Source organism: Armigeres subalbatus, chromosome 3 (genome assembly GCF_024139115.2).
Source record: "Armigeres subalbatus isolate Guangzhou_Male chromosome 3, GZ_Asu_2, whole genome shotgun sequence".
In the NCBI taxonomy this organism is placed as follows: domain Eukaryota; kingdom Metazoa; phylum Arthropoda; class Insecta; order Diptera; family Culicidae; genus Armigeres; species Armigeres subalbatus.
In genome coordinates this window covers 293,036,053-293,061,497 of record NC_085141.1, presented here as the reverse complement: position 1 = coordinate 293,061,497, position 25,445 = coordinate 293,036,053, and the positions used below count along the sequence as shown (strand labels likewise).

Below are 25,445 nucleotides of genomic sequence, written 5' to 3'. Positions count from 1 at the left end.
AAGTTTGTTTCATTCATGTAGTCATGAACGTGAAAGGAATAATTTCATGTAGGTTCCAAGCGAGCTAGTTAATGGTGGTTGAGATGCGGCTGATTTTCGAACCATCGCTCGCGTACAAAACAGCTCCGAAGCGTTTATTTGCTGATGTTGGCTGATGATGTATTAAAATTTATGCACCCCCGGGGAAATAATTGTTCCTGTTAGTATCCAGAGAGAGAGAAAGGGAGAAAGAGTAAAAGAACCAGATACCAGTCGCAGATTATACTCCTGCATATAGGATAGCACTGTCGAGTGTCGAATAGAAGGACGATAGTGCGATGAAGACACAAAACCAAGGACGGAAATCTTCGTTTTACTATCAGTTGCATCGATGCTCAGTAGGCAGCTTCGTCATTGATTCGTGTTTGTTTTGATCAGACGCTCGGCAATGCAGGCACGAACATCTCGCAGCATGCTGTCAAACTTCCATACCAAATCTACCGCCCGATCCTCAATATAGCCGATCGATAATCGCTATATAGCCGATTGATAATCAAGCCTAAAAAATGAATGTCTACCGGGGCTGAAATGAATATTTTGAATTGCGGTTGATTTGCACCGATAAATGATGATTATTTTACTTTATATACTAAACAGATGCATATATTTTATGAATCTGACTTCAACATGTTGAATCCATGCACCGCAGTATGAAATGATATTCATATTTTGAGATTTCAAATTGAATATCAATGTGCCTAGCTGAAGATTCATTTTGACACCGCACACAACAACGCTGACACCGAAAATCGACGCTTGCTGCTGTTCGTGCACATGCCGTCCTATTCATTCGCACATTCAAATTCGGGAAGGACTAGCAACTTGATTGTGTGTTGGATGTCAGCTGTTTGAGTGTATTTGAAATGACTTTTTCTGTCCCTGCACAAAACTATTTTAAAGTATATCTGGGCAACTTTGAACAATTCTGGATGATAATAGAGCAAATGATTGTAGTGAATCGTTGTGTTATCCGCATTTATATAGCAGCATAATATAAATCTAGTTATTAAATCGAACTTTGTTTTATCGACCATGCAATTATAAAAAATTACAAAACCGTAGTCCTGCGTCAAAACACTCTCCTTCAAAAAGATAATATAAATAACAATTACTGTCCTTTCGAATATGCCCCGGTGTACCCTACTCACTTTTTCCCAGAACTATGAAAACGAATTTCTCTTCCCGGCGGTGGAATCAGTGCGGCACCTGACTATGGCTTTCTATGGTCTAATGATATCGCCACTCTTATTATCCTTTTTCGACCAATGATACTGCTATATAGTCATCCCGGTATATGATGTAGCGCAATGCTTGAAGGATTTCAAGCGTTTACGATGATCCTTGACATCGCGCAAGGATACCGTAATCGCCGCTCTTGCAAACAATCGATGTATGAATGTATATATAGGTAAAACATCCAACCATAGAGTCATATAGCCCTACTAGTGGGCCTGGGCGGAACAGGTTGAATGTTTCATGCTGCTAGCCATGGAAGTACAACACGATGAGTCGACTTTAGGGGGTCATTAGCATAGGTCAGTAATAAATGGTGCTCAGGGAAAAATATAACAACCTGTGAATTATTCAATGCGATTGGTAATACGGCAGAAATAACCGTATCATTTGTTCGCCACATACGTCAAATGGTTTTCGAAGATGTTTGATTGCGTCAGCTAAAACAGATCACGTTTTGTCTGAAAAAAGATTTAAGTTTTACAGCGCTTTGATAGGTAGCATCGTGGTAGTATTAATTCGTATTTTCGTGAAAGCTCCTTCTTCAATTGCTGAAGGCCCCGCTCAAAGCTAAAGCTAAACATAGAAACGTTGGACATTATATTTAGAGCCAACTAGTTTCAATATAATAGGGTATATGGCTCAAACCTTAGCCTACTATGCTGGTACAGCACATCATTGTAAATCTCCATGCATTGAAACTCTATTTAAAATTTTGCCACCAGACGGCTTGCTTACTTTTGGTTTTTACGCCAAGTAGTCAAAACAAAAAACAATAGTTGTGCACAACCTTTTATTTATGCCATCAAAAGTCTCTAGCGAAATAAACTTTATGTTCGAAAAATTTTCCTAATCTTAGTTCTGGTGGCGATTGCTTTTTCAGCCCATGAAAGGTTGGTGCATTATTCACTGTAAATTGTTTGTAAAAGCCGTAAGGTGGGCAATTGCAATGTGCTGCTTCAAATAAAAATCGTAAGCTGTAATTTGGCAACGAGTCCTCCTGATATTGTTCCAAAAAGTTTTGATTAATCTTGTCGCTATACTAATGAAAATTGTGAATTTAGAATGAACGCTAAAATAGTGTGATTGTTATTCGTTCATCTAATGTGCGAAAATAGGTGAGTCCATTCAGAAAAATACTTTATTGGGCAAAAGAGAAAAAAAACTGACTGTGACTGATAAAAAACGAGTCAAATTGTTGAAGAAGTGTATGAATCTAACGTAATGTAACTAACATATAAATGTGGTAAATGTTTCTTTACAAAAACGAAATATTATTGCTGAATTATTAATCAATTTGCGTGATGAGCCACCGTTACATTTTTGGCTAACAATACATACCGTTATCCTATTTGATATAAGTTTGGATTCTGGACTGTTACACCTTGCATTATTGTAACACCTGAAGTAAACTCAAATTTAATCTAAACGTAACAGACCAGTTTATGAATTTTCTGAACATGTTACGACGGGAATTCATCACGGCATGCTTGTTTTCGGACGTTGAACAGAAGCATGTTCTCCAGTGTTGCGTTCCGACAAACACTCGAAGCTATAAACATTTATTCACAAAAAATAATTACAAAACAAAGGACGAACACATACAGTTTTGGTTTCGTCCAGACGTCAGTACAGTACGGATAATTAATTAAAAGCACACTACGCGTTTTGCCTAAAAACATAATCATATTTACAGTTGAGCTCTGAACATATAGATACGAGTACAAAGAACAGTTCCGTAATTTATAAATATAGATCTTTTGTCACACTACAGAGCCCCCAGAGAGCAGTGCTTTCAGAAACAGCATCTAACAGCTCAGTTCTTAATAGAAACGCATTGCATAGTATGCCTTACAGTTACTGAAATTTCTAGCATACATGTCCTTGCGTCAACAGTGGAGCTTAGATCCGGCCCAGCAGATACGTAAACATATACATCGATTAATAAGTGTGACATTATATTGGAAGGTAAGCAAAATTCCAGTAGGCATGTAGTAGAGTCATAGGAGCATGTGAGAGAAAGAACTCTTTGAATTTTAATAAGCGCGTGTTATTTGATATATAAATAGACACCACTTCGAGTATATTCAAGTAAATCAAGACACGTGTGTGCAGACCCTCCTCAATTGGGGTATCCTTGAATATGAAAAAAATCAAATAGCTTCTCGTCCGGAATGATTCGTTCATATTGCAGAACACTACACCAACCGAGGCGTTGTATCAAGCTGTGAAATGCATCCATCATTTTCATTATTATCGGTAAATCATGTTTCGCTAAATATTTGGCACAAATTATTCTGGTTGTCTTAACTCAAGTGCAATAAAGTAGAATGGAAAAAAATTACTACGCTTGGAACCTTCCGTAGGTCAGCGGTAAGGTAAGCGACTAAACAGACCATTCTGAAGGTGGTTGGGTTGGTAACATGGCATCAGTATTTTCGCAGTAACTGCGAAAGAGCTCAATAAATTGGAACTAAGCTGTACGATGTCACAGCAGTGGGAAAAAGCAGTGTTTCTGACAAAAAACACAAGGTGACGGTATTCACAACTTGATGCTTATGGAGTGATTAATTAAAGTGGAACACGTAATGGAGGGATTCTTAAAATAGTCACTCATTGCGATACATTTCGCCATTCGCATTGTTGCAGAAAAGGTGTCGTAGTGATAAATTGGTTTACAAGAACAGGCACATGTTCAGCAGCAGATGACTGGAAAAAGCTAAAGAAATAACAACTCTCCTATTAAATTCTATTTAGGGATGATCCATAAAGTACGTCACGCAAAAATTGACGATTTTCGAACCCCCTCCCCCCTTCGTCACGTTTTTTGTAACAAACCCCTAAAATTTTTGTATGGATCGTCACGCTGCTCAGAACCCCCCCTCCCCCCTAGAGGCGTGACGTACTTTGTGGACGGCCCCTTATTATGAATTGTATTAAAACTGCATAAAAGAAGGAAAAGAGTCTATTGGTTGATCAACCGAAATCAACAATTTGAGCATAATGAAACTGGATGTACGAATGTACGGATTAATAAGTACACTTTTTTTTATAGCTTATTCAGATTACGAGTATTTGCGATGTATTTGACGTGCTATCATCATCTTCTTCTATATACATAAAAATGAATTTCTGTCTGTCTGACCCTTACAGACTCGGAAGCTACTGCACCGATCGGCATGAAAATTTGTATGCAGAGGTTTCTTAAGATGGTTCGAGACCACTCCCCCATTTGGAAAGAGGAGCTGCCATACAAATTAAACACCAATTTCTTCATAAATCGAGAATAAATCAAGCAAATGGAACCAAATCTGGCTTGATGAGGTTTTGGAAGCGAAGATATGTTTCGGTGATGATTCGAAACACCTCCTGCTTCTGGAAAGGGGGGCTGCCATACAAATGAAGCAAACATTTCTGCATAACTCTAGAACTTATCAGAGAATGAACCAATTTTGGGCCAAACAAAGTTTGTTGGGTCTGCTTGTATGAAATAACAATAATATGAGTAAGCCTAACTCTACTTGCTCTAGGGTAAAATGATATTTTAGATTCATTACTGTTATAAGGATCTGAGAATGGAATCGATCCTGCAACACCTATACGATCTTTAGTAGCCATCTAATGGCCTATTGAAAAGTTCGTATCATAATCATTTATGAAATTTATCTAAGAACAGAGTTTTCTTAGGTATCTTAGACTGCGTTCCATTTTCCGAACAAAACTTAAAAGTGACAGCTCAATAATAATTGTGGAAATAATGCTAACAGAATACTATGTTGAAAAGCAGGCCAAATTCCACTTGGAATGTAGAGTCATTTAAGAAGAAGAAGAAGAAGACAGCTTAATAATTACTGAAAAACTCTCCAAGGAAATCCAGAATCGGAATCGCTATCAGACCTATCATTAACAATATAAAAAATGCAGCTGTAGAGTGGGCCTGGGTGGTGTAGAACCATCACTGAACGTAGTTGGGTCAATAGAGTCCAACTCTGGAATGAGATGGCCGATGGTCGTAATCGCTAGTCGGATCAAGTCGAAATCGGACGTTAGACCTCACTGGCAATTCCTTCGGAAATTCCCCAAGACATTCTTTTAAAAATTCAAAAAAGCAATTCTAAGAAAATTTCGAAAATTTCTTCGGAAATTCCTTTACAAATTCTTTTAGAAACTTCTACTAAAGGAATTTTGGGAAGAGTTTCTTAAGGAAATTCCAAAGAAATGTCTAGATGAGATTTACAAAAAAAAACTCTTAAAGTGATTTCCGAATGATCCTAAAGAATTTCTGAATTAATTCCAGAAGTGACTCCAGATTTTTTTTAAAGAATATCCAAAGGTCTCAAGGAATTTTTGAATAATTCCGAAGGAATGTCTGAAGAAATTAAAAAAAATCCAAAGAATCCCTGGATAAAGTTCTACAGAAATTTCATAACAACTCCAATAATAATAATAGAAATACTGGAAGAATTTATTGAAGAAATTTCAATTCAAGAATTTCTTCCTAGAGTTTCCAAAGGGATTTCTTGAAAAAGTACTGGAAGACGAGCTCGGTGGTCTAGTGGCTACCGCTTCTGCCTTATAAGCAGGAGGTCGTGGGTTCAATTCCAGGCTCGTCCCTTTCCTACTTTGTATTTCTATCTTAGTTCTTTCTGTGTTTCACGTTCTACCAAAACGATTCCTACTTGTTATAACCTTCCACACAATCCCAAAACCTCCCGTGGCACCTATGAGAGGTCGTAGAGTTCTCTGCATCTTTCTTAAGTAGGTGTCCAACAAACCATCCTTCCCCTTCCTCAGCATTCGCAAGGACGTGGCCAGGACAGATCTCGACTATTGGAAAGTGCATTGCTTCCATCTAAGAGTTAGTGGTTAGTCCCAAATCAATATCTGTGGTAACGGATGAAAGTCATACTACTCTCATACAATAGCCTTGGCTTGTACCACCTACGAATTTGTGCGAACTGCTAAATGCTAAATGCTAAATGCTAAAGTACTGGCAGATTTCTTAAAATTTATTTATAACAAATTCTTAAAAAAAATCCAATGTCCGTAGGTGCTGTAGTTACTGAGAATGTTCCTAAAGGTAGGATCTCTCGAAATTTTCTAATAATTCCTTCTGTAAATTTTCAAAGGAATATTATGAAGAATTACCAAAGAAATTGCTGGATTAATCTCCGATGCAATTTCCGGAGGATTTTTCAGAATACCATTCCGAAAACATTTCGAAAGAATTCTTGGAGGAATGTTCCAAAGAAATTCTTGCAGAAATTTAATGTCGGAAATTCCTGCAGAAATTAGTTTGTAAATTCCGTTCGGAATTTCATTTACGAATTCTTTAGAAAATTCTTCGGGAATTCCATCAGAAATACCTAAATATATTGTTTTAGGAATACCTTCGGAAATTGTTTTAGGAAAAATCCTTCAAAAATTTCTTGAGGACATCCTCGGAAAGTCCAAATTATTTTCGAAAAAACCATCCGAAATTTCTTCGGAAATACCTTTAGAAATTCCTTCTAGAGATTCCTTCGGTTTCTTCCGAAATTGTTTTAGAAGTTCCTTAGGTAATTCTTTTAGAAATTTGTAAATTCAATCGGATTTTTTTTTGATTTCCTACGGAAACCTCTTCGGAAATTCTTTTAAGAATACCTACGGAAATTGTTTTGGGGAAACATTCCTAAGTTTCTTTAGAAGAATTCTTAATTTGAATGCCGCAATTGAATAAGGAACTCCTTCAATTTTTAAAAATAATTTTCATCAGCCATTATATTCTATAATTGTTACACATTAATTCCTTAAGAAATCCCTTTTGAATCTCTAGGAAGAAATTCTTGGAATTCCTTCGAAATTCCTCTTAGGTATATCTTCATAATGTCACCCAGGAATTCTTGAGACATTCAGACATACTATTAGGAATCATTCAGAAATTACTTCAAGAGTTCCGTCGGAAATTTCATCTGGAAATTACATTGACATTTCCGTTAAAAACTCTTCCGAAAATGTCTTTAGGATTTTTTATTTCATTCTTTAACAAATTTCCGGAAAAAATCTTTCCACAAAATTTCAGGAATAATTCCTGCAGCAATTTTAATAGGAATTTTGTATGGTTCTACTAAAACCAAGAGGAAGTTCCGAAGGAATATTTGGGTGAATTTACAAAAAGGCCTCTTCAAAGGATCTTCCGAAGGAATCCTTGGAGGAATAACAAAAGCAGTTAATGGCGAATTTTCTAAATTATTCCTGGAGGACATTTCTGGAGTGGGAAGATTTTCTGAAGGATTTCATAATAAATTATCGAGAAAATTCCTGGAGAAATTTCAGAATGAATTATCAAACAAATTTCCAAAACAAACCCTTAAAGATGCCGGAAAAATTGCAAAGAAATGTTTGAAGGAATTGCTGAAGTTATTACCGAAGGAATTCTTACAGGAATTTACGAAGGATTTTTTTTTAAATATAATTTTCGAAGAAATACGGTGGTAGGTCATTTGGCATAAAGGTCGTTTGGGATAATGATCATTTGACATAATAGTTGTGTACCTAATCATCAATTTCGAATCTTATGCATAATATGTTCAACTATTTATAATGATTGTCACTTGAACATTTTTTGATTATTTCGAATTAAAGATCAGATTCTATCAAATCATTGCTCGAAGGAGCTCTGCCTATTTCCTTATTTTTTTTACCTCTGGGTCAGCAGCAAGATCGTCGTTGACTAAAACAAACGACAAAATACGGAAACTCAAATAGCAAAATTGTGAGTACTCAAGAGCAAAAATTATTTTGAAAACTATTTTTTTTAAATAATGCGTTTGCCAGGCATAACACAAGGTCGAATATGTATGGTTCCTATTCTCAATGTATACATTATTCAGTTCAAGAAAAGGGAAGATATAATTCCTTCTTTCAAAGGATGCATTTTATCGGCGAAAGAAAGGGAAGATTTTATTCATTTGCTCAATTAAAGGCATTTGCTCGGTTTAAGGCAAAGGAAGACATGATCCCTTCTTCAAAAGGATGCATCTTCCCGACAGTTGCATCAGAGAAGATATGGTTACGATATGCTTCCTTCTTCCAAATAAAGCATTTGCTCGGTTTAATGCAAAGGAAGATATGATGCCTTCTTTCAGAGGATGGCAGAAGGTGGGGCAGCAGGGACTATGTCCAAGGGCTTGACGATCCCTCCCCAGGCCATCTGCGAGTTGTGGCGCCTGCCTAGGATGTGGTGGGGTTTGATAGTGGGCCCTGTTAAACCTCTATAAAAAGCTGCATGTATCCGCAAGTAGGCTCCACCAAAGCGACCGTGTGCCGCTCAAAGCGCACAAGCCCAAGTCCTGGTGTTAGGTGGGACGCTAAACAGACCTGACACGACGGCCCTCCGACGAGACAGGAGGTTTGCGCAGGCCCAATAAGCCGCCTTTTAAAAACAACTATTACGAACGACATAGAAGATAATACGACTCGATACAATCGGCAACGACCTAGGCGACGAATAAAGGATCACGATTGGAAGCTTGGAACATGGAACTGCAAGTCGCTAGGCTTCGCAGGTTGCGATAGGATAATCTACGATGAATTACATCCTCGCAACTTCGATGTCGTAGCGCTGCAGGAAATCTGCTGGACAGGACAGAAAATGTGGAAAAGCGGGCATCGAGCGGCTACCTTCTACCAAAGCTGTGGCACCACCAACGAGCTGGGAACCGGCTTCATAGTGCTGGAAAAGATGCGCCAACGCGTGATTGGGTGGCAGCCAATCAACGCAAGGATGTGCAAGCTGAGGATAAAAGGCCGTTTCTTCAACTGTAGCATCATCAACGTGCACTGCCCACACGAAGGGAGATCCGACGACGAGAAAGAAGCGTTCTATGCGCAGCTGGAGCAGACATACGATGGATGCCCACTGCGGGACGTCAAAATCATCATCGGTGACATGAACGCTCAGGTAGGAAGGGAGGAAATGTATAGACCGGTCATCGGACCGGATAGTCTGCATACCGTATCGAACGACAACGGCCAACGATGCATAAACTTTGCAGCCTCCCGCGGAATGGTAGTCCGAAGCACTTTCTTCCCCGCAAGAATATCCACAAGGTCACATGGAAATCACCTAATCAAGTAACGGAAAACCAAATCGACCACGTTCTAATCGACGGTAAATTCTTCTCCGACATCACGAACGTACGCACTTACCGCAGTGCGAATATTGAATCCGACCACTACCTTGTCGCAGTATGTCTGCGCTCAAAACTCTCGACGGTGATCAACACGCGTCGGAGTCGTCCGCCGCGGCTTAACATTGGGCGGCTACAAGACGGTAGACTAGCCCAAGACTACGCGCAGCAGCTGGAAGTGGCACTCCCAACGGAAGAGCAGCTAGGCGCAGCATCTCTTGAAGATGGCTGGAGATATTCGATCCGCCATTGGAAGCACCGCAACCGCTGCACTAGGCACGGTGGCTCCGGATCAGAGAAACGACTGGTATGACGGCGAATGTGAGCAGTTAGTTGAGGAGAAGAATGCAGCATGGGCGAGATTGCTGCAACACCGCACGAGGGCGAACGAGGCACGATACAAACGGGCGCGGAACAGACAAAACTCGATTTTCCGGAGGAAAAAGCGCCAGCAGGAAGATCGAGACCGTGAAGAGACGGAGGAACTGTACCGCGCTAATAACGCACGAAAGTTCTATGAGAAGTTGAACCGTTCATGTAAGGGCCACGTGCCGCAGCGCGATATGTGTAAGGACATAAACGGGTACCTTCTTACGAACGAGCGTGAGGTGATCCAAAGGTGGCGGCAGCACTACGAAGAGCACCTGAATGGCGATATGGCAGACAACGGTGGCGGTATGGTAATGAACCTAGGAGCACGCGCGCAGGACAAGCGACTTCCGGCTCCGAATCTCCAGGAAATCCAGGAGGAGATCGGCCGGCTGAAAAACAACAAAGCCCCTGGAGTTGACCAACTACCAGGAGAGCTGTTTAAACACGGTGGTGAAGCACTGGCTAGAGCGCTGCACTGGGTGATTACCAAGGTTTGGGAGGATGAGGTTCTGCCGCAGGAGTGGATGGAAGGTGTCGTGTGTCCCATCTACCAAAAGGGCGATACGCTGGATTGTAGCAACTACCGCGCAATCCCATTGCTGAACGCCGCCTACAAGGTACTCTCCCATATTTTATGCCGTCGACTAACACCAATTGCAAGAGAGTTCGTGGGGCAGTACCAGGCGGGATTTATGGGTGAACGCTCCACCACAGACCAGGTGTTCGCCATACGTCAGGTATTTCAGAAATGCCGCGAATACAACGTGCCCACACATCATCTATTTATCGACTTCAAAGCCGCATATGATACAATCGATCGGGACCAGCTATGGCAGCTAATGCACGAAAACGGATTTCCGGATAAACTGATACGGTTGATCAAGGCGACGATGGATCGGGTGATGTGCGTAGTTCGAGTTTCAGGGGCATTCTCGAGTCCCTTCGAAACCCGTAGAGGGTTACGGCAAGGTGATGGTCTTTCGTGTCTGCTATTCAACATCGCTTTGGAGGGAGTAATACGAAGGGCAGGGATTGACACGAGTGGTACGATTTTCACGAGGTCCGTCCAGTTATTTGGTTTCGCCGACGACATTGATATCATGGCACGTAACTTTGAGAGGATGGAGGAAGCCTACATCAGACTGAAAAGCGAAGCTAAACGGATTGGACTAGTCATCAACACGTCGAAGACGAAGTACATGATAGAAAGAACCTCAAGAGAGGTCAATATAAGCCACCCACCACGAGTTTCTATCGGTGGTGACGAAATCGAGGTGGTTGAAGAATTCGTGTACTTTGGCTCACTGGTGACCGCCGATAACGATACCAGCAGAGAAATTCGGAGACGCATAGTGGCTGAAAATCGTACGTACTTTGGACTCCGCAAGACGCTCCGATCGAGTAGAGTTCGCCGCCGTACCAAACTGACTATCTACAAAACGCTTATAAGACCGGTAGTTCTCTACGGACACGAGACCTGGACGATGCTCGTGGAGGACCAACGCGCACTGGGAGTTTTCGAAAGGAAAGTGTTGCGTAACATCTATGGTGGGTTGCAGATGGCGGACGGTACGTGGAGGAGGCGAATGAACCACGAGTTGCATCAGCTGTTGGGGGAACCATCCATCGTTCACACCGCGAAAATCGAAAGACTGCGGTGGGCCGGGCACCTAGCCAGAATGTCGGACAGTAATCCGGTGAAAATGGTTCTCGACAACGATCCGACGGGAACAAGAAGGCGAGGTGCACAGCGGGCAAGGTGGATCGATCAGGTGGAGGACGACTTGCGGACCCTCCGCAGACTGCGTGGTTGGCGAAGTGCAACCATGAACCGAGCTGAATGGAGAAGTCTTTTATGTGCAGCACAGGCCACTCCGGCCTTAGTCTGATGATAAATAAATAAGAAGGTCCAGTAGAAGGCAAAAGATGATATGGTTCCTTCTTTCAATTCAAGAATTTGCTCGGCAAAAAGTAAAGTTCAATTCTGGCATTAGTTCGGTTTAAGGCAAAGGATATATGATTCCTTCATTCAGAAATTGCTTTCGCCCGGCAGAAGTCAAGAAAAGGAATGGAATTGGTGGCTCCACTACTGTACCCCGAAACCCATCTCCCCTAATGGGACCAATGTCCATTACCCCGAATACATTTCGAATCTGTAGTTTTCTACTATCACTATTTTCAACACCCACAGATACCGATGAATCGTAAAATGACAATCTTTGAAAAGAATTTGTTTAGAATTAAGTTAAATACTACTTAGAGAAACGCAATAAAGGTTCTGTTTAATCAACATTTTTGACTTTTCGTCTTAATAACTTAAATCATCATTCTGCGCCATTATTATCTGGAAAAGTGCTATCCTACGAAATGGTGTAAGTGAGAAGATAAAACCTTCTTTCTATTAACATAAGGTGTACAGTGGAAATAACGCCTTCTTTAAATGAATGGTGATGGTTAAAGGCAAACATAGGATGTAATGCCTTCTTAAAATGAACGTTTTTGCCCGGTATAAGACATAGGAGATAATTCCTTCATTAGATTAATGCAATTGCCCGGTACAAGGCAAACATAGGAGGTAATGCCATTTTTTAAATTAACGCATTCTTTTACTGAACGGAAATGCGCCCGATATAAAGCGAACAGGGTTTAGAACGCTTTCTTCAAATAAACACTTAAAACAAAAAGAATTCTTTAGATACACATATTTGCCAGATACAGGGCGAACAGAGTTGACACTACCTTCTTTTTATGAATGCATTTACCCGGTATAAGTCGAATATAGGAGATAATGCCTTCTTTAAATGAACGCTTTTGCTCGGTTTAATGCGAACAGAGTTGAAAATGCTTGCTATTAAAAAACGCGTTTGCCCGGTATGAGGCGAACAGAAGAGATAACACCTCCTTTAAATGATCGCGTTTGCAAGGTATAACGAAACTATGCCGGTTCCTTGCCACGTGAGGAACAAGTATATTCGACGAACAGAAGAGATCCTCTCATTCTAGGAACTTGTCGCCATGCCCTTCTTGTCGTAGTAAGGTTTATCGCCGGCAAACTTCAGAAGCAACTTTTCTACCCTTTTATTCTGTTTAAATACATGTTCGCAAGCCGTCTCAAGCCCAGTCGACGTGGGCTGAAATTTCCTCCAGCTCCCTGCATTGAACATGAGAACGTGCTGTGAAATTCTCACCTCAGCTTTATCAGTTTTCAAAGGTAGCACATGATATGTAACGGATTTTTTTGGAACGAGAATTATTCGTTCTATACTGTTGGAACGAACCGCGATTCCAACACGGAGAACCTTGTAAAAGGACTATCAGATCGAAAAATAAGGACGAATCTACGATAAAAATTATCGTAAAAATTGTGTAATACTCGACTTGAGTCACCCTGCTATTGAAAAAGTCATATAGAACAAGTAATAATCATTCACAAGAATTATAAATAAATTTATATTGATTCATTTTTTTTTTCATTCATATAAACTGTAAACTTGAAATCAGGACTAATTCGGGGAAGTATCCTACTCAGGGTAATGGCATTCGGGGTAGCGACTCATTCGGGGAATGGCGTTCGGGGTAGTGGCCTTCGAGGTAATGGCATTATGAGTAATGGAATTATGGGTAATGTCATTGAGTTGAAATGGTTCCTTCTTTCAATTCAGGAATTTGCTTGGTTTAATGCACGGGAAGATATTTCCCTTCTTTCAAAGCATGCATTTGCCCGGCAGACGGCAATAGACGATATAATTTCTTCCTTCAATTCAGGCATTTTCTCGGCTTAAGGAAAAGGAAGTAATTATCAAGTTGATAGTTGACTAAATGAATCTAAAACAGCTGCTGGGAAAATTAATGTTTCAGATTCATGTTCAAACTGACAGCCCCGAATGGTTATCCACAGTTATTTGAAAGCTTTCCTATGCTCGCCAATGCATGAGTATGTTATCTGGACCGAGAATCGAACTCGCTATCTTTGGATTAGCAACCCTACGCCCTTGCTGGCAAGGCTAACAAGAGAGCCGTGAATCATATGTGAAGATGCGTAATATATAATGGAACAGATACACTGCATGTAATTTTATTAGTTATGCTAGCGATGTCCCTTATAAGCACACTCCTTCTGCAATAATCGAAGTAGTGACAAGTGAGCAAGCAATATCGATCCGTTCGCCAATTCAAGCGCAAGCAAGTTCAAAACAAACTGGAACTTCGCCTACCCTCTTGTGTGCCGTGCCTAAAGGTAAAGGAGAGGAACGATCTTTTACAAAAAGATGTGCGAATGCGAACGGCTAAAAAAACGACAACAGCAACATCAAGCAGGAAGCTATCTTACGGTTCACAAGACGCAGCCTCAGTGCACGATACATCGTATTGAAGGCCATCTCCGGTTAGTCTGCTGCCTGGTGGATATAATTCTACCCTACAGCAAGTCGTCCTTGACGGTTTGCGGTGCTCTGCGAGGGATGGGGAGTAAGGTGGCCGATTTGCACACTTTTCCACACAGAAGCCAACAATTTTCACTCATTAACGCTCAACTTTTAAGAGATTTTACCACTCTGATAAAACACATTGTGTTTGGACTTCGACGCTTTACATAGCACGATAGAATGAACAAATGGAACACTTTTCACCGAATATATACTTTTAAACGGCACCACCAAGGCGGATAATCACTTGAACTATTTAAATAGTAAATAACGTCTCTGCCCGAGAATTATTCGATAAATTGATTTCTACGTACACTTTGCATCCAACAGTGAGGAACTAATCACTTTTTCATCCAAATCAATCATTTTCAGCAGCTCTCTAATTTGAACCAAGAAACGCCAAGATGGGGTTAAATACTGATTGTTTTTTTTTTCGTTTCCAAATTTGTCACTTGTTTACACTTTCATCCGACACCCAAATAAACTCCATCACCCAGACAAGAAAATCTGAGCCTACTGTTATCCCTTTTTCTCCTTTTACGGGCATTTTCGGGAACGGAAAACTCCACCAGCTTCGCTAATGGCAGCTACCCATATGTTGCCTTGATTTGTCATTTTTCGGTCAAAAATTCTTTCGGATGATGGCTTTCACATGTTTTCTGTTCCTTTAGAAACGCGTAAATTACACTTTTGATAGATTCACCATGTTTTCCGATGCCGAAATTGTTCAAATTCGAGCAGCTCGGAAAAATCACAACATCACTCGCAACTCGTCGCAACTTATGCCATTAACCAAAAGTTCTTGCTCGCAGTCGGGCCAATCAACTAGAAATAGGAAATGTCAAACAGGCAGGACAACTTGAGTGAAAGTTCACTCACTCTCTTTTGAAGTTGCCGCTTGCCAGGATACTTTTTGGTCCTGTATGCAGTTGAGAGCCCACCCTCCGTCGTAAATGTTTGGCTCTTAACTGTCGGCCAGACCGCATGATAGTGTGCCACTCACTAACACCGGTATGGAATGAGCAAATTTGTCACGTGCGCCAGGATACCTTCAAGGCATATTCTTTCGCTCTCTTGTGATGGTTTGTTTTGAAATGGTGAATGGATATCTATACTATGTTCGCACTACGGTCTAATTAACATGTTATTCATATTATCGACAAAAGAAAGCCCATCAAGATAGCCGAATAACATGTTACAAGGCCCTAGTGCGAACATAGTATTAGAGCACTTAGAGCATGCTTGTGCCTTTTACTGAACTGTCGTTTGGACAAATTTCGTAAATCTTTTACTCCACACGTATGCCAAAAGCTTCGTCGAATAAAATCGAAACCATTCATTGTTTTCGGCATTAGATCGGTTATTAAATCTTGTAAGATCTAAACATTTTTCAAAACATGTTAGCTTTACAAGGGGGAAATAAGGTAAAACGAGCTCCTCAAACGCATTTTCGGTTTACATTATACTTTCCAAAGAAAAGTTACGTCATGAAAAAGAGGTTTAATTAGTCGCAACCAGAATTTTAGCTCTGCTTTCCATAAAACATATATACAATGCGAATTCTAGGAGAGAATTAAAATTGAACAAAATGGCCAATTTAAGTCCCGGACTTTGAACGAGATGTATGTCAATAGAGTTGACTATACTCCATTGCACAGTGACGTCACACACGACTTTTGACAGGTACTGGTCCTGTTGTTTACAGACGACTTTATTTTAATTTAGAGATTCTTCTATCATTCTTTGGATTTTCTGATCGTTAATTACCTAAGCTTATCGATAATTACCAATATTTGAATGCGGAATGTACGGAATGTCATCAACATCGTGAAATATGCAGATTTAATTTGGATCAAAATAATTCTAAGTCCGAAACGTAAACAACAGGACCAGTACCTGTCAAAATAGTGAGGTTAGGTTTTCCGCGCGCAATGACCTATTTGATTTAAGGTGAAGTGGGGTTAAATGGCCAGTGCGTGATATCAATAATGGTATTTTACAGTTCCTGTCTATACATTAGATTTTCAAGGATTGCTAGCACAGTAATCAACTGCAATAAAAAGAGTAACTTCTTGACGTCGTTTTTTCCCACTGTTCATTGCTTGAGGTGATAAAACTACGATATCATAACCCAGACAAAATTATTTACTATCACTCAATGAGTTGAGCACGAACGAGTGGTGAGAGAGTGAGTAACCAATCGAAGTCCTTTTCCTATTTTGGTTGTAGTTTAACGCATCCGCCGCTAGAGGTTGTCGGGACCTGAAGACGGTGAATCAACCTGGTATTAGTTGGGGAGAATGGTGTAAAATGGACCCATGGAGTAAAATGCCCCAAACCGCAATACTTATGAGCAAATCTTGCGTCAACCGTGATTACACGGTTTTTAAACCAAAAGTAAACAAAACCTTCTCTCACTGATTCTGAGCTCATTTTTTTCTGGTTTAGTCAAATTATCACGATGAACATGTCACAAGATTTGTTTACGTTTGGCGTTTAGGACCTAATCATATATTACAGAATTTTTTTATTGCATTATGTTGGTAATTCATTACCGATTTGTAACGAAAATTTTTAGTTACAATAACCTAGATATTTTGAATAGGAGATCATTGTATATAGTTTTGTGAATTTTGTGTCGGAACGTTGAAATCAGTTAAAATTGGTCAAAACATCGAAAAAGCTTTAATGGGAGCATATTAGAACATCATCCTCTACCTGCCAACGTCAGAATCACCAATTTCTGATTCTTCGTTGTGGTCCTGCATTCCACAAATCATAGACATACCTGCTAAAAGGAAAGGTCTATGTATATGCAAGTAGCCCTAGGTTAAGGATACTCGCTCCATCATAGTATTGTTCAACTATTAGCCAATAATAGCGCATCATGTGCAGTGATTTGAAACGTTTTTGCTTTTTTGCCAAAAGGGTCCTACATCTTATTGCGCAGAAGCGGACCAATCCTAAATGAAAACATAAACATTGGCCATTGGGGTGCGTATATGTCTGCCTGTTCCAACTGGAGCGTTGCACAGTGGCGTGCCTCCATGTGCGACGTATAAGGAAGTGTGTGAGTGAAAGGAAATAATAAACACCGATACGAAGGGTGACGATGGTATTTTGGACATTTGAATAAATGTTGGACTTTTGACAATATTTTCTTCAATTTGTTATATAAATATGTATAGAAATGTGATTATGATATCTGTGCCATCCAGTTTACAATATATAACATTTAAAGCAATATAATAGTTCATTAACTGTTTTGTCTTGAGATCAGCTATGTTTATATAAACAAAGAGTTTTTAAGTTTGACTGGGAAAGTTGAAAAAAATACTAGTTATGAATAAATTTCAAAATTTGTCATATGGATGCATCCAAATTTTTATATTATTTACGTTGTATACATTTTGCTCATAGAGTTTTGTCCAAATTTCGGTCACTGTGTTCAAATTCGTCTGTTAGCAAAAATATATGATCTTTAAAATTTTTAAAAAAATAAACAGAAGTTTTTTTCAGTTTGTTGAAATTCAACATTTTTATTCTTGTGTTTTTTTCTGTTTTTTACGTTTGAGTAAACTGCTAGTGGAGAGTATGGTTTTATTTGACACCAACAACTGTAATGATTTTTTTCGCTCAATCAATAGATTGAGACCCCCGATGAATATAAACCATATAAACAATTCCCAACTGGCATGTATTCTGCAGCCATTTAAACATTATATTACCTCCATACACATAGTGTGCATGATCCAACGTTATAAATATTCATGCAATGTTGACGTTTTTGTATGCAATTTTGCATATCGTTGAACGCATTACTTATATAGAACTATTTATACTTTTTCTGCCGTATTCCAGCTCATTACCTTTAAAAACTGCTGCACGCGCTTGAAAATATTGATTTGTTATTATTAGCTGTTCGAGTCTGTTGGACTGGCTACTCGCTACTCGCTAGTAGGTCAGTATGGGGATAATACAGCCCCGTGGCAAGAGATGCTTCTCAGCGTAGTGAACATCTTGGTGAACATCTTCATGAATATGTCCAGCATACATTTTGAAAAGTACTTCTCCCGAATCGTGCCTTTACAAGCAACTGGATTTTATTCAAAATATTGTTGGCTACACTTTTTCAATTTCGTTAAAAATAATACCAGCTATTATGGACATGTAAATATAATCCTAAAACATCTTTCAACACTCCATTTATTTCATTTCAATGTCACTAATGAATGTTATTCGATTTGCATCCCCGGACCATTTCAACTGTGATGCTCACCACAGTATAAACAATAATAATATCTTTTGTTTGATTCGGAGCGGAAGAACAAGTTACGAAATATGATTTTGTGTAGCGTTTGATTTCACCTGTAGATTCACTCCAATTCGTAAGTTTATTATATTTTATCATCAAATAACACAAGTCCCAAGGTCAAAGATGTAAATCTTGCAAATTATTTTGAAAACAATTTTCAGATTTAACCAAAACAAATAGTAAACAAAACACATGATGCTTATTTTCGTACAATAACAACGGACGGTAAAAAGCTACCGTCCGTGGACATGGTGGCTATTGTCAAACCCCTTGTGATAGTATAGGACGCCAGGGGGGTGGGATAATACGATAATCGACGTTTGTATTTTTGTATTTACCTGCAACCATTAACGGAAGCTATACGATGACGTTAAAATGCTACCGTGGTTGCCACTGGCTGTGCAGAAAAACCAGTTAGAATTAACAAAATATCGCCATACCCAAGAGTGGAGGGGGGACTCGATTCCTTTATCATTTATTATTTATTCAGACTAAGGCCGAAGTGGCCTGTGCGGTATACAAGAGTCTTCTCCATTCGGCTCGGTCCATGGCTACACGTCGCCAACCACGCAGTATACGGAGGGTCCGCAAGTCATCTTCCACCTGATCGATCCACCTTGCCCGCTGCGCACCTCGCCTTCTTGTGCCCGTCGGATCGTTGTCGAGAACCATTTTCACCGGGTTATCACAGACAAACAGACATAACACTCGTCAAATTTCCATCGTTCACTGATTTAATGGTCAATTCAAATAATCATTAGTTGGCCAATCGATAAATCGTGGCGCGCACATCGGTTTTGATCTAGTTTGACGTTTGCTCACTACCGCCATCTGGTTCATGATTTTCCCAACTAACTGAAATCAACAGATGTCGTTAGTGTTTAAACGACGATGAATTTGATGAGTGGATGTTAAATCTGTTATGTCTGTTTGTCTGTGGGGTTACTGTCCGACATTCTGGCTACGTGCTCGGCCCACCGCAGTCGTCCGATTTTCGCAGTGTGAACGATGGATGATTCTCCCAGCAGCTCGTGCAACTCGTGGTTCATTCGCCTCCTCCACGTACCGTCCACCATCTGCACCCCACCATATAGGTGGTACGCAGCACTTTCCTTTCGAAAACTCCAAGTGCGCGTTGGTCCTCCACGAGCATCGTCCAGGTCTCGTGTCCGTAGAGGACTACCGGTCTAATGAGCGTTTTGTAGATTGTCAGTTTGGTATGACGGCGAACTCTATTCGATCGGAGCGTCTTGCGGAGTCCAAAGTACGTACGATTTCCAGCCACTATGCGTCCCCGATTTTCTCTGCTGGTATCATTTTCGGCAGTCACCAGTGAGCCCAAGTACACAAATTCTTCAACCACCTCGATATCCACCTATTAACCACCACCGATGCAAACTCGCGGTGGGTGGCTCACATTGTCTTCTCTTGAACCTCTTCCTATCATGTACTTCGTCTTCGACGTGTTGATAACTAGTCCGATCCGCTTAGCTTCTCTCTTCACTCTGATGTAGGCTTCCTCCATCTTCTCAAAGTTACGTGTCATAATATCTATGTCGTCGGCGAAGCCAAATAGCTGGACGGACTTATTGAAAATTGTACCACTCGTGTTAATCCCTGCTCTTCGTATTACCCCTTCCAAAGCGATGTTGAACAGCAGACACGAGAGACCATCACCTTGCCGTAACCCTCTGCGGGTTTCGAAGGGACTCGAGAATGCCCCTGAAACTCGAACTACGCACATCACCCGATCCATCGTCGCTTTGATCAACCGTGTCAGTTTATCCGGAAAACCGTGTTCGTGCTTTAGTTGCCATAGCTGGTCCCGATCGATTGTATCATATGCGGCTTTAAAGTCGATGAATAGATGATGTGTGGGCACGTTGTATTCGCGGCATTTCTGCAGTACTTGGCGAATGGCGAACACCTGGTCCGTGGTGGAGCGTTCGCCCATAAAACCCGCCTGATACTGCCCCACGAGCTCCCTTGCAATTGGTGCTAGTCGACGGCATAAAATTTGGGAGAGTACCGGCGTAGGCGGCGTTCAGCAATGTGATTGCGCGGTAGTTGCTACAATCCAGCTTATCGCCCTTTTTGTAGATGGGACACAAGACACCTTCCATCCACTCCTGCGGCAAAACTTCCTCCTCCCAAATTTTGGTAATGACCCAGTGCAGCGCTCTAGCCAGTGCCTCACCACCGTGTTTAAATAGCTCTCCTGGTAGTTGGTCAACCCCAGGGGCTTTGTTGTTCTTCAGCCGGCCAATCTCCTCCAGGATTTCCTGGAGATTCGGAGCAGGTAAAATTATATCCTGCGCGCGTTCTCCCAGGTCCATCACCATACCGCCATCTTCGTCTGCCACATCGCCATTCAGGTGTTCTTCGTAGTGCTGCCGCCACCTTTGGATCACCTCACGCTCGTTGGTAAGAAGGTTCCCGTTTATGTCCTTACACATATCAGGCTGCGGCACGTGGCCTTTACGTGAACGGTTTAACTGCTCATAGAACTTTCGTGTGTTATTAGCGCGGTACAGTTGCTCCGTCTCTTCACGGTCTCGATCTTCCTGCTGACGCTTTTTCCTCCGGAAAATCGAGTTTTGTCTGTTCCGCGCCTGTTTATATCGTGCCTCGTTCGCCCTCGTGCGGTGTTGCAGCAATCTCGCCCATGCTGCATTCTTCTTTTCTACTAACTGCTCACATTCGCCGTCATACCAGTCGTTTCTCTGATCCGGGGGCACCGTGCCAAGTGCAGCGGTTGCGGTGCTACCAATGGCGGATCGAATATCTCTTCAGCCATCTTCAAGAGACGCTGCGCCTAGCTGCTCTTCCGTTAGGAGTGCCACTTCCAGCTGCTGTGCGTATTCTTGGGCTAGTCTACCGTCTTGTAGTCGCCCAATGTTGAGCCGCGGCGTCCGACTTCGACGCGTGTTGTACACCGTCGAGTTTTGAGCGCAGGCATACGGCATTGAGGTAGTGGTCGGATTCAGTATTCGCACTGCGGTAAGTGCGGACGTTCGTGATGTCGGAGAAGAATTTACCGTCGATTAGAACGTGGTCGATTTGGTTTTCCGTTTCTTGGTTAGGTGATCTCCATGTGGCCTTGTGGATATTTTTGCGGGGAAAGAAGGTGCTTCGGACTATCATTCCGCGGGAGGCTGCGAAGTTTATTCATCGTTGGCCGTTGTCATTCGATACGGTGTGCAGACTATCCGGTCCGATGACCGGTCTATACATTTCCTCCCTTTCTACCTGAGCGTTCATGTCACCGATGACGATTTTGACGTCCCGCAGTGGGCATCCATCGTATGTCTGCTCCAGCTGTGCGTAGAACGCTTCTTTCTCGTCGTCGGGTCTCCCTTCGTGTGGGCAGTTCACGTTGATGATGCTATAGTTGAAGAAACGGCCTTTAATCCTCAGCTTGCACATCCTTGCGTTGATTGGCTGCCACCCAATCACGCGTTGGCGCATCTTACCCAGCACTATGAAGCCGGTTCCCAGCTCGTTGGTGGTGCCACAGCTTTGGTAGAAGGTAGCCGCTCGATGCCCGCTTTTCCACACTTTCTGTCCTGTCCAGCAAATCTCCTGCAGCGCCACGACGTCGAATTTGCGGGGATGTAATTCATCGTAGTTCATCCTGTCGCAACCTGCGAAACCTAGCGACTTGTAGTTCCATGTTCCAATCGTGATCCTTTATTCGTCGCCTAGGTCTTTGCCGATTATATCGAGTCGCATTATCTCTTATATTGTTCGTAATGTTTGGTTTTCCAGGCGGCTTATTGGGCCTGCGCAAACCTCCTGTCTCGTCGGAGGGCCGTCGTGTCAGGGCTGTTTAGCGTCCCACCTAACACCAGGACATGGGCTTGTGCGCTTTGAGCGGCACACGGTCGCTTTGGTGGGGCCTACTTGCGGATACATGCAGCTTTATATAGAGGTTTAACAGGGCCCACTGTCAAACCCCACCACATCCTAGGCAAGCCCCACAACTCGCAGATGGCCTGGGGAGGGATCGTCAAGCCCTTGGACATAGTCCCTGCTGCCTCGAACGGCTACTGTAGTTTAGAATTTATCTGCAAGAAGACGCTATTGTATATGAGAGATCATTTCTTCGAAATCTCGGGATCTGTTGGATTCAGAAAGTTGCCGTCTTCTACAAAGTTGTTCGAGGATTGGAAACCAATATGTTGAGAAATTGTTTAGTTCAGAATTCATTCGCTACTGTATATGAGTAATCACTTTAGTTTGATATCTAGAAATCTGTGGAATTTAGAAATTTGCCTTCTGTCTTCTATAAAGTTGTTCGTGGATTGTAAATCAATATGTTGAGAAATTGTATATTTTAAGATTCATCCGCAGAGTAGTGCCAGTGCATGTGAGACCATCAGTTTTATTGTTTATCCCCGGATCTATAATGTTAGAAAGTGGACGTCTTCTACACAGCTGTTGGAGAATGAAAATCATTATACTGAAAACTGTATAGTTTGGATTATCGGTGTTGAACTTAATCTATAGATTAAAAAACACATTAATAAAGTTAAAAAAAAATAGTTTGGATTATATCCGCTGGGTGATGATATATGGGACAACCAGTTTTGTTAGATATCTCAGGAAATGTGCGATTTAAAAGTGCCGTCTTTTACAGCTAAGGTACAGTGGGGTAAGTGGGTAAATGGGGTAAGTGAAAAAAACGCAAGTATTTCACTGATGAAGCACAGAATTATTCAATTTCACTTCACAATCATACAAGGCCATTCAAATCAATGCGTTGAATAAGTGAAACATGAAATAATGAACCATTTCAACATGCGAGAGTAAAAGTTTATTAACCTTTCAAGTTTATCTTTTGCACAAGTTGTTTTGCGTGTCAATAAATACAAATATTTTTTTATGTTGGTTTCCATAACACATTCAATTAGTGCATTGATAAGTTGATTTTCTTTGTAGTTTTGAATTCCAGCCCCAAAAATATTGATATGAACATCGAAAAAATTTAAAAAAATGTTTTATTGCTTTGCTTGTTTTTACCATGGGTGGGGCAAGTGAAAATTTTCCGACACTGAATGCATTTCTCTATTTTTCCAAACAAATAATTTCTATTAAGCGTATACCTATAAACAAATGATACCAATTCGAACTCATTCGAAGGCTTTTGGTTATTACAATGATACATGGTAATACTAAATCAGGAACCCAAAGTGCCATGCGTGTCAGTGTTTTAAATAATCCATGTTTGATAAATAATTCGTGAACAAATGTTATTTATATAGCTTAAATACAACAATCACTACTATTGCTAATATATCAACAATTATGATTTATTTAGTTGAAATTCATAAAATTTATTTATTTATTAATGTAGACTCTTCTACTGAAATCATAAGTGGATTGTTAATGAAACACAATATGATTCCAGGTTTGATGAATATTTCAAACATAATTTCTCTGCATTATTGCCAAGGTTCATTATCTTACTATAAACCTGAAATAAAAAGTAGTGTTAGACACAAATGGAGATGAGATATTAGATCTCAAAAAATTCAAGTAAAGAAAACATAAAAACATAAAAATCATTTAATGGAGGCACTCTAGTGCCCTTTGACTTTCATGAAGTGCCAAAAAGCATCACAACAGATCACAGTTATGTTCTATTCAATATAATTATCATTTGCATGAAATATATGAACAGAAAATGTGTTCTTATATTGAAAAATCCTCTTTTAAAATCTTTTTTTCACTTACCCCACTTGTGGGGCAAGTGAAAAATTGAAACCGATTTTTTTGTTTTCCAAATATTTTGTATCCTAAATGTATTTTTCAAAAATCTTGTTCGCAGTCATATAAAGATTGGATAGATGATTCGTTATGTCATAAATATGATCAATTTTAATATTATATCCAACTTTTATGACTTGATGAACATGAACTATACGATATCCTTTACCCACTTACCCCACTGTACCTTATTTGGGATTTGAAAACAAATGTGTTCAGCAAAGCGTGCTTGGTAGTCATATGGCTACCTTTTCTGCCTCATACGCAGGAAGCCGTGGGTTCGATCTATGGCCAATTTCATTCTCCTACTTTGTATCTTTTTATATTTTCCATTTTCCAGCAATCGCTAGAACAGGAAATGGATTTTCATACCGTTTCAATTTCAATCCTGTACCTTCAACTTGACTCGTCTAGCAGTAACTGTTAGAATTGGAAATGCAGGAAAAACTTGTTTCTTACATCCATTTAGAATTCCGTCTTTTGCGTTCCTATCACAGTCCAACAAACAATCTGTGCTAAATAAGCTTGTTTTTTAGCTCAAGTAGCTTTTATTTGGCTAAATGAGACCTTTATCAGCATTCAATGTTTTTAAGTGGTCTTGTTGTGTAGGGGTTATCACGCCATCCGTCCATCCGTAAGGCTTACGCTTACGTAAGGCAATCAAACTCATCAAATGCTTTAGCCAAGCAAGCCTTTGGCACAGCAGAGTGCGATTGATTCGCATTCTATACCAGCCCGCCCAGCCCGTTTAATAAACAATGTGCACTCGCTTTACTGTGGATATACAACAGTAAAGCAGATGTGGACTGCCGCTAACCGCAAGTCAGACTTATCTGGATATGGCGTCCATATGCAGATAAGTCTGACTTGCGGTTAGCGGCAGTGGAGATTGCACACTTAAAATTTTTCGCCGAGGCCGGCAAAATAAATTGCCGAGAATCCAACAGCTGATATCTCGGTAAAAATCTCGGTGAAAGTTCAAATTACCGATTGGTCGTACACTGTTTGACATCAACCAGCTGTCAAAATTTGCCGTGCCGTTCGGTAACGTGTTGCTGAACTAATCGGTAAAGTGCTTTGCCGAAATTCAGTGAATAATTATTTCTAGATAATATTTCCAGA

General features: G+C 40.7%; 1 protein-coding gene across 18 annotated transcripts in view; it reads right to left on the bottom strand.

Moving 5' to 3' along the window:
* The window catches only part of LOC134224841 (probable phospholipid-transporting ATPase IA), a 370,136-nt gene that overhangs the window by 132,170 nt on the left and 212,521 nt on the right, over window positions 1-25,445 (bottom strand). Inside the window, exons 1-2 of one of the 18 annotated variants that reach the window (XM_062704462.1) lie at window positions 14,926-14,960; window positions 14,554-14,618 (exon numbers count right to left, since the gene is read on the bottom strand). The exons of 16 other annotated variants lie outside the window; for them this stretch is intronic. In XM_062704462.1, the coding sequence (XP_062560446.1) occupies window positions 14,554-14,618; window positions 14,926-14,945 (85 nt within the window). In that variant the 5' untranslated portion in view covers window positions 14,946-14,960. Of the gene's footprint in view, window positions 1-14,145; window positions 14,496-14,553; window positions 14,619-14,925; window positions 14,961-25,445 lie in introns of those variants that run through there. One more of the 18 variants, XM_062704463.1, reaches the window with a different exon arrangement.